Source organism: Hyperoodon ampullatus (assembly GCF_949752795.1).
Source record: "Hyperoodon ampullatus genome assembly, chromosome: 3".
In the NCBI taxonomy this organism is placed as follows: domain Eukaryota; kingdom Metazoa; phylum Chordata; class Mammalia; order Artiodactyla; family Ziphiidae; genus Hyperoodon; species Hyperoodon ampullatus.
In genome coordinates this window covers 24,195,024-24,209,906 of record NC_136916.1, presented here as the reverse complement: position 1 = coordinate 24,209,906, position 14,883 = coordinate 24,195,024, and the positions used below count along the sequence as shown (strand labels likewise).

General features: G+C 42.8%; 1 protein-coding gene across 1 annotated transcript in view; it reads right to left on the bottom strand.

Moving 5' to 3' along the window:
- The window catches only part of SFMBT2 (Scm like with four mbt domains 2), a gene marked incomplete at both ends in the record, with an annotated part of 182,312 nt that overhangs the window by 77,913 nt on the left and 89,516 nt on the right, over positions 1-14,883 (bottom strand). Inside the window, one exon of the mRNA XM_079700155.1 lies at positions 12,335-12,432. Within this exon, the coding sequence (XP_079556281.1) occupies positions 12,335-12,432 (98 nt within the window). The remainder of the gene's footprint in view (positions 1-12,334; positions 12,433-14,883) is intronic.

The window sequence follows — 14,883 nt, the reverse complement described above, 5'->3', positions numbered from 1 at the left end:
TTGTTGAAACAGACTCACAGACATAGATAGCAAACTTATGGTTACCAAAGGGAAAAGGGGGAATGGATAAATTAGGAGTTTGGGATTAACAGATACACACCACTATATATAAAACAGGTAAACAACAAGGACCTACTGTATAGCACAGGGAACCATATTCAATATCTTGTAATAACTTATAACGGAAAAGACTCTGAAAAAGAATATATATATATGTATAACTGAATCACTTTGCTGTACATCTGAAACACTGTAAATCAACCATACTTCAAAAAAAATTTTTTAATAAAATAAATTTTTAAAGTACACACACAGGGCTTCCCTGGTGGCGCAGTGGTTGAGAGTCTGCTTGCCGATGCAGGGGACACGGGTTCGTGCCCCGGTCCAGGAGGATCCCACATGCCGTGGAGTAGCTGGGCCCGTGAGCCATGGCCGCTGAGCCTGTGCGTCCGGAGCCTGTGCTCCGCAACGGGAGACGCCACAGCAGTGAGAGGCCCACGTACCACAAAAAAAAAAAAAAAGTACACACACACGTGAACACAGGTAAAACTGGGGCCATCTGAGTAAGATCATGGATTGTATCAATGTCAATATCCTGGCTGCAAAACTGTGTTTTTTTCCCAAGATGTCACCATTGGGGAAAACTGGGTGAAGAGTAGGTCTCTCTGTATTATGTCTTACAACTGCATCTGAATGTACAATTACCTCAATAAAAATTTCAGTTTTAAAATAAAGTTTATCTGATTTGTTTATGTGGGTTCTTCTGGTTATAAATGGAGCTGGAGAAGAAACAGGGGGCAGAGTCTCACCTTATCCTTGACTTTGTGCCATCGACACGGAAATTCACTGTACACTGGCTGCCCACGGAAGGAAAGAGAGAACTCGCAGGACGGAAGGATTCCCACGCTTTCATTTACACCTGCAGCTCACACAAACCTCTGCATCAGGGGGCCTTTCTCAGGCAGGAGGGAATATGTGGAAGGTTCAGTAGCTGGGGCCCCATCATACGTGGTCCTCATTTTCCATTAGATTTTAAACCTCTGTAGACAGAATGAACTTAAACTTCTCTTTACATCCATCTGCCTACTTGAGATCCTGCAATTTACAACTGCCTATCCATGAAAGAAAAGACGGAGATTAAAAGTACAACCTAGGGGACCTCCCTGGCAGTCCAGTGGTTAGGACTTCGCCTTCCAATGCAGGGGCTGCATATTCAATCCCTGGTCGGGGAGCTAAGATCCCACATGCCTCGTGGCCAAAAAACCAAAACAAAAAACAGAAGTGATATTGTAACAAATTCAATAAAGACAAAAAAAAAAAGGTCCACATCAAAAAAAAAAATCTTAAAAAAAAAAAAGTACGACCTAACCTACAAAAAAAATTAATCTGTCTGTGTTTTGAGGGAAAAAAAACCCTGCCTCCATACAACTATACTATCATTTATTATCAAATCATCCACAGAAAAAAAGAATTATGATCAATTCTTAATTACTCTAACTACTGGCGAGTAGCATGGAAAATCTAGAAAAAACTAAAATATGCTATGACAATCACTTTGAAATGCGTCTGCTTCATAAATAAGAGATCGATGTCCCCTCCTCGTATCCCAACACCCATGACATGAAGTTCACGCAAATATTATCTTGCTTTCCCTGAAACCTAGGAACTGGAGAGAGCCGGAATAATCAGCGGCCAACAGAAGCCATTTGGGAAGGATAACTCACAGCTCAGATAACTAAGAGTGGACTGTATTTTTAAATTCTTAGTGTTTAGAATTAAAAGCAAGTCGCTATCTAGCAGATGCAGGCAGCGGTGTAGGGGGCCCTGAAATCAAGCCATTGTTGAGTGAACTCTTTATACATCTGGGCTTTGCGATTTTCATCGTTACCTTTACTGTTGGACCAAAGTTGCCCTCATTAGCAGGTCTCACCAGATTTTTTCCAACATGCATAAAAACATGATGTCCCCGTGGCACTTTCTGAGTTAACGTAATGCGTGGGCTGCAGTTCAAGAACCCAGAGCACATGAATAATAACACAAACAAGCTCCTCCTTCTGGTTTCTGAAAGTGGCAAAGGATGGGCATGACACAAACTGAACATCTCTGTGATTCACCATCCCCGAGAGACTTTAACAAACCTCTCCAAGTCTTTAAAGAGATGAGAAGGACAAAGGAGGGAATGGCAGAGGGCAAGCTCCCAGGTCTGGGTGTTCGGGGCCAGAGTTGGAGGTAAGCCAGCCTGGGACCAGCTGCTGGGCAGAAACTCAGAAGTCAGGTCATCAACACCAGCAGGATACAGGGGTCAAGCCACCAGTCCGGTCACAACATGACCTACTGCCTAAGACAGACTCTCTTTCAAAGAACCACTGGGGTTTCAGTTGGTGAGAAGGAAATAGCAACCAAGAGTCACACAAACACTTATTGCTAAATTATTTGGTATCAGACACCCTGCCAGGTGGGACAGGGAATGTCATGCTCAGGAAATTAAGTTCTGGCCCTACATAGGTGGCCTCGAACAAATTCTGGGAGAATCCAAGGATCCCAGTACCTGAAGGCCAAACTCAGCTACGAGTTTTGTATTGCTGCTGTATTTACCTACCAAAAGAGAGCAAAAGTCGGTCACCATAGAAACCGTAACCTGACAATCTATGGTAACAGCGGCTCACACCCTTTCTTACCCCTTTGGCTGGACCAGACGGAATGAGAAAGGAAAGCTTTTCACTCTTGGCCACACTTAACCTTCTCTCTCTGGCCTGTAACCTAGGTCTCAGATGCGAAAACAGACAAGGAGTTCTCTCCTAAAGGTTGAATCTACAAATGCACCAACGGATACATAATTCAAAGCTGAAAAGAGCTAAAGAAATAACAGATGTGGAATGTTCCGTGTATTATGAGCACAGCCTGAACACTCTCAACAGAGAATATGTGCATGGAATGCCTTTCCTTATGTATTTGTGTAAAAATATAATAATGGTCACATGTAGCATCTTTTTTCTCAATTAGCCTTCTCTCAGCAGCACCTTCCTTCTGTTAATTAAACATGAACTTATGGGGAAAGCAAGAAGCAATGAAGCAAGTGAGACAGGAATCACTTGAGACCAAAGCAAGCTGAATTTAACTTACTGCTTTGCCATTAGTGGAAGCCCTTTATTTACAGATGCCAAGGGAACTTTTAATGCATATCAGTTATAGATACACAATTCTGGATCCATTCAACCGCTACCCAAGTCAAAGACAACAGGAGCTGAGCTATGGGGGGCGGGGGTGGGGGAACACCAGGAGCCTGGGTATTTTATCCAAGTACCGGACCAGGTACACTTTTTACCTGCTGTGAGTCCTGATGAAGTAAAAGTCTTAGTTACCATAACCTCGACTCCCTATAGCCTCCACCTTGGCCACACATATAGATAAGGAATTGGTCAGGGAGGCAACAAGGGAAGGGAACGTAGCTAGTACCGTGGGTGTAGGTGTCCCACTGAAAATCATATCTCTCCTCAGCCTCCAATAAAACGGAAATAACCCGGAAGCATCAGGTCATCACTGTCCAACCGCATCCCATCCGTTCACAGCTACAACCATATCAGAGGAATTGCGTGTGATATGAGGAAGGCATGCACAGCAGTGGAAAAACAGACGGAGCAGAAGGCAGAAACCTGTCGTTTATGGCCAAGTCTGTCCCTAAACTAACACGTTCCCCCCAGGGCGTTCCTTAAGCTCCCTGTGTGTCCACTGATCTATGTGTTTAAAGAGAAAACAATACATACACCATACACCGTAGCACCTGACACTATGTTATTGTCAAGACCCTGAGAGATAGTAGGGCCAGATGCTTTGAAAAGAAAAAACCCACAGGCAACATACAGGAGGCAATATTCCCTCTACTTTGTGATCACATCCAGCAAGAAGCAAACACTGGCCCTGCAAGCTCACCTGCAATGGGGTGTCATAGAACGTGGGGGGTTTTATGCTGAGCTGTTTTCTTAATTTCAATTCATCCCTAATCTTCTCCTCGGTGCTCTCAACTATTTCCTCCACTTAGCCAAGAACTGACCTGGGGTATTTTTAGCTGATCGTGAAAGTACCAGTTTGGTACTGAACCCACCAAACAGGAGCCATCAAGCCCTTTGCCTTCCTCTCTGTACAAAGTCATCCTGTTATTCGGAACCGCTCGCAGGGACTTCCTTCATTCAAGATGTACTGACGACCTCTCCTGAGCCTTTAACTTTCTAAGTTGAGATCTGTACTTAGTTCTTCACTAACCTACTCAAGAATGGGTATTGAGTGCTTAAGATGGGCTGCACTGTTCAAGGCACCTGGGTGGCACAGTCATGAAAATAAACAATCTCCTTTCACGGAGGGTACATTCCAAGAAGAAGAAACAGACCAGATGCAGAGAAAGCAAACTGATGCAGACTATGTGGGCGGATAAATGCCGAGCAGGCTGTGGGGAGATGGAGGTGAGGGTGCTTTTTTAAATTTTAAGCAGAGACTTGAAGAAAGAGAGGGAAGAAGCCTTGAGGCATTGGCCAAAGGGACCCCTTTCTAGGCAGAGCATCACTGCAAAGGCCTGAGGACTCAGTGTGTTGGATGGACAGCAGGAAGCCGAAGGGTGGAGCAGAGTGTTATGAGAACCTTGAGCAGCAAAGCGGCTCAGAGGGCACATCACACCTGAGTCAGATCAGAAGCCACATAAGCAATGGAGTGACATGATCTGAATTTTTTTTTTAAACAATCTGTCTGGCTGCTCTTGGAAGAACAAACTGCAGAGGGGCAGTGAATAACAAGCCCAGAAATAAATTCTGAAATGAATGCAAGAGTCCGGGGAGGATGATAGCTTAGACTAGGGTAGTGGTGATGGACGAAGTGAAGGGTGATTGAACTCCGGAAGGAATCTGAAAGTAGAGCCAACAGACTGTGTGAAGGGACGGAATGGAGGTGTGAAGAGAAGAACCAACACATGTAGCAGGCCTGAGACTGCGGTCCTGAGAAAGGTCTGCTTCCAGGATCAGGTCTTGGCTGGCCTATGGGGACACAGCTGATAAACTGAACCCGACAATGACACGAAATCTTCCCTAAATGTAAGAGTGGTCTACTGTGCCTACATGGTTTGTACCAACCATATGGTTTATACTGATCCCCTCCCCCCGTTTTCCTCTGGGAGTCTGGAAGATAGGTACGTGCTGGGCAAGACACAGCCGGCCCCCCATGACAGCCCTGGGCAGTGAGTCTCTCATGAGCATCCCTAGCACATGTTGGCCCAACACGCTACGGGAGGAATTAAGAAGTTGCCTTGGGGCTTCCCTGGTGGCGCAGTGGTTGAGAGTCCGCCTGCCGATGCAGGGGACACGGGTTCGTGCCCCGGTCCAGGAGGATCCCACATGCCGCGGAGTGGCTGGGCCCGTGAGCCGTGGCCGCTGACTCTGCGCGTCCGGAGCCTGTGCTCCGCAACGGGACAGGCCACAACAGTGAGAGGCCCGCGTACCGCAAAAAAAAAAAAAAAGAAGTTGCCTTGGGCAACTTCTCTGGGAGAACACTCTTGGAAGCGTGTGTGTGGGTTTCCAGAATTCACCCCATGAGACTTTTCCCTTTGCTGATTTTGCCATCTGTCTTTCACTATAATAAACTGTAACCATAATTATAACAACCTTGAGTCCTGGTGAATTACCAAACCTGGCGGCAGATCTGGGGACCCCCACATAGAAGGCATGCAAGGTTTATGGCCCCAGCTCAATGCTTTATTTAGAGTTCCTTCGACTCTTCTGCAAATCTCTAAATAGCTTCTTTGGTATTTCAAACACCAAAGGTTTTAAATATTTTGTTAACAGAAAGAATGAAAAAAAGATTCAAACAATTTCACTTTTTTAAGGGGTAAAAATGAAGAGCGATTTTAGTGACATTTCAAATAATGTTCTTTCCTTGCAATTACAAGGTGCAGTCACAAATGAGGTGCACTGAAAAGCCCCCGCTTTCCCTGGGCTGAACATGTGTATTCCTCTAAGGGGAAAGTACTGTATTTCAAGTACCTGGCAAATTAGGAACTGCTGTTTCTTATTTGCAGGTCTTTTTGATGTATATAGGAGTTGTCATTGAAACTTCTATAACAACATTTGCAAACAAGAGGGGTCACAAATGAAGATTACAATTTACAAGAACAGCAGAAAATGAAAAGTAGCAGCAATTATAAAAGGCTTATGAGCGCCTCACACATGAAATACTACATTCTTTATAGTTAGCCTCTTCTGGTCTAGTCTCCCTTGGCCCTATTTTTAAAACTTAACTAAATTACCTCAAATCCACTCCTTATATTGTAGTAAATACTTAGTGAATTAGAACTGAAGCAGTCTAATAATCCCTGGCCAAAAAACTGGATTAGCCCTGTATTAACTTCATTTCATGACAGAAACAAACTCTGAGAGAAACCCACCCTAGTAGTCCTTTGTGAAGACAAAAGTAAAAAGCTTTTATTGAAATTGGGGCATTTCACTTTATTTGACAGTGGGATGTGTCGTAAGTTAATCATATGATGGCCTGCAAAGGTAATATAATAAGTAAAAAAGAAAGCTAGTGAGAGACCTTGCTGATTTGCAGTGCAGGAATATATACTAAATATTTTTCTCAGATAAATTAGTATTGATATATGGATTATTCTCAGCAAATCTATTGGGTCTCTAAATAATGAGACTGGTTTACAAGAAAAAATTTTCATTATTCATGTTTCAATAACAAAAAATATTTTTTAATCCCTTCCCCCTTTTTTGGTACTCATTTCATTAATTACTTATTTTTCTTCTAAATATATGTTTTGAAATTTACCTGCATTTTCCAAATAGGGAAGTCAGAATTCTCAGTAAAATATGGCAACCAAAAGTCACTTAAAGTGTTCTCTCAAATCAAGGGCAATAAATCTCTCATTTTTATTAAAATGAAGCAACTGCTAAGAGAGCTTGAACCTTATCCCATGCCCCCATGCAATGCCTCTGAACTTAATCACCTCCATTTAAGTGGAATTACTTGGTAGAGAGTACTACTATGTGGTTTCTTAAATTACTGTACATCCATGAAATGCGGTTGTACTGGGTGGAACAGAACCCCTAAAAAAAAGGCATATCTACCCAGAACCTGCGAACGTGACCTGATTTGGAAACAGGGACTCTGCAGATGCGCTCAAGTTAAGCTGCGGTCACGCTGCCTTAGCACAGGCCCAAATCAAAAGACCAGTGTCCCTAAGGGGGAAATTTGGACAGACACGTAGAGAGAAGGCCATGTGGAGACAGCGGCAGAGATTGGAGGTCTGCTGTCACACCCAAGAAATGGTAAGGACTACAGGCAACCCCCAGAAGTGAGAACAGACTCACGGAACAATGTCTCCCTCAAAGCCTTCAGAGGGAGCGTGGCCCTGCTCACACCTCGATGTTTACCTCTAGCCTCCAAAACCATGACAGAATAAATTTCCCTTGTTTTCAGCTATCCAGTTTGTGGTACGTTATTACAACGGCCTTAGGGAACTAACAGTGGTTGTTCTCAGGATTTCAAAATTAAGTGTATAAATATTCCCTCCATACAAAGTCTGGTTCAGAAAATTGCCCCTTTCTTTTCCGTCAAATTGAAATAAAAGAAAACATTTATAAAAGCGTCTCACAAGCTCTAAGAACACAGAATTTTCAATTCAGCCAATTTTTATGTATTAATTGCCCACTCCATACATCCCGTAGGCCCTGTGAAAAATAGAAAATATTCAGTATCTACTCTTAAAAGCAACTACTGTATAGCACAGGGAACTCTGCTCAATATTCTGTAATAATCTAAATGGGAAAAGAATTTGAGAAAGAATACATACGTGTGTGTATAACTGAATCACTTTGTTGTACACCTGAAACTAACACAGCATTGTTAACCAACTAAACTCCAATATAAAATAAAATATTTTTTAAAAAGCAACCATTAATTATAAACAAAATATTGAGGACAGGGAGAATTCTCAAGTACTCCATAAAAATAGTAGTCTGATTTCTAACAGAAAAACATTAAAGTGAGGGAAGGAGGCAACTGCATTTTAGAGGAAAATATACACAATTATGAAACCCTGGAATCGGGTCAAGAGAATTATGTAGAGAATAACTGCTCAATAAACACTTACTGAGTTACTTAATTATTAGTTTAAAATATATGAGGATTATTAATGTTTATACATTTTGAGTCTTAGTATTCATAGTTCTAAATAATAAGTGCATATCCAATTAATCTGTAACTACATTAACTCAAAGTATTTCAAATCAGTGAGTTAAATGCATTTGTCCATTCAATAATTCATCATATATTTGAGAAATATTTACTGAGTATGACTAGAGCCAAGGAGTTATGTTTCACTGAATGAAAGATGTGGGAGTTTACCCTACAGTCCAAGCTACAAGACTTTAAAAAGGGGAGTCCCACATGAAGACGGCTGACTAAAAACACACATTAATTTCACCTCTTCCTAAACTCTAACCAAAATTACAGTAAAGAATTTTAAAGACGCAAAGCCACTTGAATAGAAGCTAAAATGCAGATGAACAAGAAGCAACTAATTTAACATATTCAACAGAGCCAAGTCCCAAGCCTCCTACAGAAAAGCTGAGACCCAGCCTAATGAACGGGGCAGGACCTTCAGGAGGCTCAGAAACCGGTAACAGCAGGTATGTCTGAAACTGGGGGTGAGTGGGAGGTGATAGAATAAGATGCGTGGGGAACTGTCTAGGAAGCGGTTGGACCCCAGGTATCCTCCCTTCCCTGACTCTACAGACCAGTGGTCCTCCAGTTTCCTCAGAAGAGGATGAAGCAGGTGGTCCCTGGTCTGTGGATGCAGGAAAATACAAACTCAGCACGGAAACCCCAGGCTCTCTTCTTGCCACTCAGCTCCTAGAACGCGGGCAGCTCGACCTTGAACCCCAGGTTGGAAGTTGAAATTCTCCTCCTTGGAAATCAGCTAAAGAGGAAAAACCATCATACAAAGAAGTAGCCTCCATACAAAGAAGGTCCCCCTACGTGGACCAGTCCTGCCCGCAGCTTTCGAATCTCCCTCTTACTCAAGAGCGCACAAGTCAAGGATTCTCAGATACCCAAGGAAAGCCTCTAGCAAGAAGGTTAGAAACCAAAAGCAACATGGAGGAAACAAACTACTCTGGGAAAAGAAAACTGTAAAAAATCAATACTTCCAACAAGATAAAGTCATGCTTCCAGGCTGCAAGAAGAGGAGGCCATAAACAGAGCAGCATTCAGAGAAAAAGCGCCAGACAAGTGCTCATAAAAACACAACAGCACAAATGAGTGGAGAAAACCTCTGACAGTAGAGCAAAAACAGAGGAGAAAATGAAAACCTGAAATGAAAAGAAGAAGAAAAAATTACATAGCCAGCCCAGGACTACCACCTGGTCACAGATGAAGAAGACAGGTGGAAGAAGAGAGGTGGAAGACGTCATTTTAGAAGAAGCATCCCCAAAATTAAAGGTATGAGTTGCAGACACCCGGGGAACCCTGCGTTCTGGATGGAAACAGACACCTGCAAAGGCCTATCATCGTGAAATTTCACAACAGTGGAGAAAAGGAGAATATAAGATGCCCGAGGAGAAAAGGAAAAATGGAGCAATACCTCCAAATTCTTGAGAAAAGTGACAGCAGATCTAGAATTCTATACCCAAACTATCAGGGAAGCCTGAGGACAGAATCAGGATTCTTTCAGTCACTCGAGGTGAGAGGCGAGCAGGCTGCCAGCACTAAGACGCTTTGCTTTGTTTTATCATCTTTGTAAGCTGAGGACAAAATGCCAAAGTAAGCCGGACCCAGACTGTTAACGGCACCTGGCTTGTCCTGACCACACTCTGAACAAGGTCCCAGGGACCCCTCGAGGTCCCGCTGCCTGGAGCAGAAGAGAACATTCAAGTCACTGCACAGAAATGCTGTGCTGGGCCTGTTCTGAGAACCGGAGCCAGACCCGTCCGCATTTCTAAGGGAGGTCCGGTACCTGGAGTTCAAGCTGCAGTTTGGCTGATGACCCAACTAATTCCCTAAGATTAGCTCAGGACTGTGCCTACTCAACTGCCCTGCAAACTCTGTGGGAAAGCGAGGCCGGCTTAGGACCCAGGCACTGTCCAGCCATCCTCCACTCTGGAGAACAGGAAAACGCCCTCTCCTGAAACAATCAGGGCTAGTCTTGTTTCTCGTGTTGTCAGAAGTAAGTTGTGTAATATTAAGGAAAACATACATAGGTAGCAATAATACAAGGAGAAGCAAGGAAATGGTTAACACCAAAGTTAGGGAGCTGGTTACCCAGAGCCAGGAAAGAGGATGGGGAAAGGTCAGGTGGAGGGATGCTAACGGACCCGCAACTTCCTGTGTCTAGACAGGGGACAGGAGGGATTTGTATTTCCACTATATCACTCTGTGAACTCCTCACATGTATATTTCAAATGTATGTGTATAATATATTCCAAAATATATATATTGATACTCTATTTTGAAATAAAATTTATTTTCTCAAGGGCAAGGAACATGATCAGATTTATACATTTAAAATATCACTAAGGGAAACAACCTAACTGTCCATCAAGAGATGAATGGATAGAGGTGTGGTGTATACACACACACAACACTACTCAGCCATAAAAAAGAATGAAATGCCATCTGCAGCAACATGGATGGGCCTAGAGATGATCATACTAAGTGAAGTAAGTCAGACAAAGACAAATATCGTATGATATCACTTATACGTGGAATCTAAAAAAGTGATACAAACGAATTTATTTACAAAACAGAAATAGACTCACAGGCATCAAAAACAAACTTACGGTTACCAAAGGGGAAAGTGGGGGAGGGATAAATTAGGAGTTTGGGATTGACAGATACATACGACTATATATCTAATAGATAAACAACAACAAGGCCCTACTGTATAGCACAGAGAACTATACTCAGTATCTTGTAATAACCTATAATGGAGAAGAATCTGAAAAAGAATACATATATACACACACACACATATATATGTATAACTGAATCACTTTGCTGCACACCTGAGACTTATACAACATTGTAACTCAACTCTACTTCAATAAAGGTGTTTTTTTAATATCACCAAGGCCACTGGGAAAAGACAGTGGACACCAGCTGTAGAGGTCAAACGAGTGACAAGCGTGGTGGGCTGGCTTCCGAAGAGGCAGTGGAGCCAGTTCACGGAAGAGTAAATGCTCTTTTTCTTAATTTTTATTTTTATTTTATTTTATTTTTTGCAGGAAAGGAGGAGGAAAAAGAAGTTATCTGGTCAGTTAGCAAAAAATAAAAAGCCCAAGATAATGTTGCATGATCAGTGTGATTATTACTGCTAATAATAATTTAATAATTATTTTCAGAAGAGGTCTTAAGTCCAATGTTGCCAATGAGAAAAGTGCGGAACAAGAGTATCGGTGATTCACCCTGCTAGGTTAAGGTTCTGAGCGAGGACTTCCCCGTAAATAAAATCCAGGAAGCCAGCGCCCCAGTCCGAGCCTCACACACTCCTGCTGCAGGCGGTACCTAGACACCGTTTTAATTTCATTTTCCACATGAAACTTCTACGGCCCTGCAGAAATGTGCCCGCTAGGAACTGAAAATCAGGTTTACGTCAGCCCACCACGAGCCCATCCACAAGTCTCCCAGGAAACGGTCCATGTAGAGCTGTTTCCCACCTACTCGAGCTCCAAATAGGAAGAGACCGTTTTATGGGTCCCTCTTGCTAGAGAGATCACTCCTGCCCAGAACTTAATATTCTACACATCATATAAATTTTAAGCATAATTTTTAAGAGTTTTAAGAACTAGGTGACCTATTTCAGTCATGGTACATTTCTTTCATTGTCTATTAGAGGAAGGCCTACTACCCAACAGATACTCATATGAGTTTCTCAAGCCAGCAAGAGAAGCATCATTTTCTATCATCTTTACCGAGCAAATACCAAAATTAGACTTGCTCCATTTTCTTTAGTTTCTTTGTTAAGCAGTGAGAGGGTGAAAATGAGATTTCCATAATAATATAAGATGGAGAAAAAAAATGTAAACCTGAAAAAAAATTTAATAAGATTCAAATTACCTTATAATATCCTTATTAATTACTTGATAAAAGATTTTAAGCATTATCTTGGAATATGGGTATTTGGGAGGATTACAAAACAGAGCAAAATGGAACAGATAACATTTTAAACATTTTAAATGAACACCGGCCAAGAAGGTAGCTTTTTAAATAGTGGGAAATAATTTGATATGGGCAACTTTTTACAGTTTATTCTCGAAAAGAGGAGAAAAACTGCTATGAATCCACGTCTTACCTTAAACACTTCCATTGGAAGAGGAAAGTTAGCAGCATCAATAAGGGATTTCTCCAGAGCACATTTCCACTCTGAGTCCATCTTCAAATGATAGATTTCTGTATCAACAGCAAATCACATAAGAGTTTAAGGGCTGAAATGTTCTACTGGGTGGTTCTTTCTCGGATTTTATCTTCTCAGGATTTCATAATAACTTGGCAGGCGCAGCAACCCTAAGAATTCACACCCTGCCCGCCATAAAAGGCCACCTGCTAAAGAGATTTCCTGAAATTAAATAGCAATTTGGGATTCTGCGATCAGAAATGAAGAATAAACTTAAGCAGGGCTCTTCTTCAGGGAATATATGCATGCATTCTGGGCATAATTTAATAGTATAAATCACATTAACCACACTTCATCCATCCACTGCCCCGAATTCCATTCCATCACCTGGGAAGTAATATCCATGGATGAAGAACTTATTATCTGATAAATTTCCAAACTAGAAAAGACTCTTGTCTGGTGTTTTCAGTTATTACAGTCTATTTTTCACTAAATCTCTAAGCTCTCATATGCTAAAAATAGTCCGCGTTTAAGTCAGGAAATTATGAAAAGGTAAATTAAAATTTACCAACCGGGCCTCCCTGGTGGCGCAGTGGTTGGGAGTCCGCCTGCCGATGCAGGGGATACGGGTTCGTGCCCCGGTCTGGGAGGATCCCATATGCCGCGGAGCGGCTGGGCCCGTGAGCCATGGCTGCTGAGCCTGCGTGTCCGGAGCCTGTGCTCCGCAACGGGAGAGGCCACAACAGTGAGAGGCCCGCATACCACAAAAAAAAAAAAAAAAAAAAAAAAAAAAAAAAAAAAAATTTACCAACCAAGTCTAATATTTACACTTGAAATGTTGCTAACACATCACGTTGCCCATGTTTTCCCCCAGGCAGTGGGGGGAAGGGATTTACGAAAGGTGGTTACACTGTCTGAATACAAAATTAAAAGAACAAAATCGTTGAGCACTGTTTTTACCGACTGCTGAAACTGCAGGGGAATTTTATGATCTGATCTCAACAGATTTAAGACCTTATCAAAATAGGATTTGCAGAAGCACTCACTTGGAGTAGATATGTTTATATCTTCCCTATATCAACCCAGGCTACTTCAGACAGACAGCTGGGATATGAATATGAATTTAAGCACAGTTAAAAGGCAACATTAAGCCTTTGGGGCTATATTTTTAATTTCTTGCATGTCTGCTTTTTAGCAGGCGGCTATATATTTTGATGATCATAGCTTCTGAACTCACCTTGAGCTTGAAGCACCTGTGTTTCAGCAGTTTACTTAGTCTTTTCAGACTATCACAATTATGGTTAGGTGAGAGATGCTGTCAGAAGGAGTCAAGGTATCAATGCCCTGCCCACCGTCCCTCGTTGTCAGACACACAAAGTCACATAAAGGACAATTAATGACAAGATAGGCTCTACTTGTGTATAGTGTCTGTAATTCTTTCTAGCCTTTTATTTATGCTCTTACACCGCTGCAGAATTTTTTTCCCCAATTTGGCGTTTCTCTATCAGAGACAAAATAGCCTGTAATTCTTCTTGGTGTACATGTTTGGGGGAACACAGTGAGGTCTCCCCAACAAACACCTCTACAGAGAATGAATGAATGGTCCCTCCAACCTCCACGGGACGGGGTGGGGGGGTCCTGAGGGAGAAACCGCTTATCACAGAGTCCCACAAAGGAGGAATAAGGACCAATTCATGGAGCCCTACAAATTGTCCCGAGACGGTGAGGCAGATTCCCTGGAATATACCAGTGGTTCAGCTCAGGGGCACTGCATCAAAGTCTGGGTGAAAAGGGAAGGCAATTCAGGATTCTAGGAAGCAAAGCCCAGAGGACACCAAGGGCAGCAGTTCAAGATGGGGTCAGGAGGGAAACAATAAACAAGACCCTGGACTTCCTCAGTAGAACAGAAACAAATCCACTCTTCCAGGGTTCTGGAAGCAGGTCGATGGGGAGTTCAAGCTCGACATGGTAGTAAAAGGAGAACCAAGTCATGGAAAAGGATGGTGACCTCCAAAGACAAGGTCAAAGGAAGGGTCTGCAGACATACAGGGGACAGAAAAAGGGAAGAGGAAGTGTTGGTGAGCGAGCTCCCACAGTCTAGAACTGAGGTCTCTGGGGGGGGGGGAAGGGGAGCCCCTGAGGCAGAGAAGAGGGTAAAAGATGAATGGCTTAAAAATTACCCAAGGCCAGAGCCATGAAAACCCAACATGGTCAGCTCCAAACTCAGAACTGAGCGAGGAGACAGGCAGCCCCCAGAGGGATGCTCACAGCCTCTCCTGACACCTGGACTCACACACACTGGCAGAGCAGGACTGGACCAGCCACATCATCCTAGAAGGCTGCATCCACCTGATGCCACGTCTGTTCCACCAAACCAAAGACAAGTAGCCTAAGAAGCCTGGTGCTTGGATCTGAATATGCCCTCCTCCCCCAAAATTCATATGTTGAAACATCTAAGGTGATGGCATTAAGAGGTGGGGCCTTTGAGAGGTGATGAGGTCACGAGG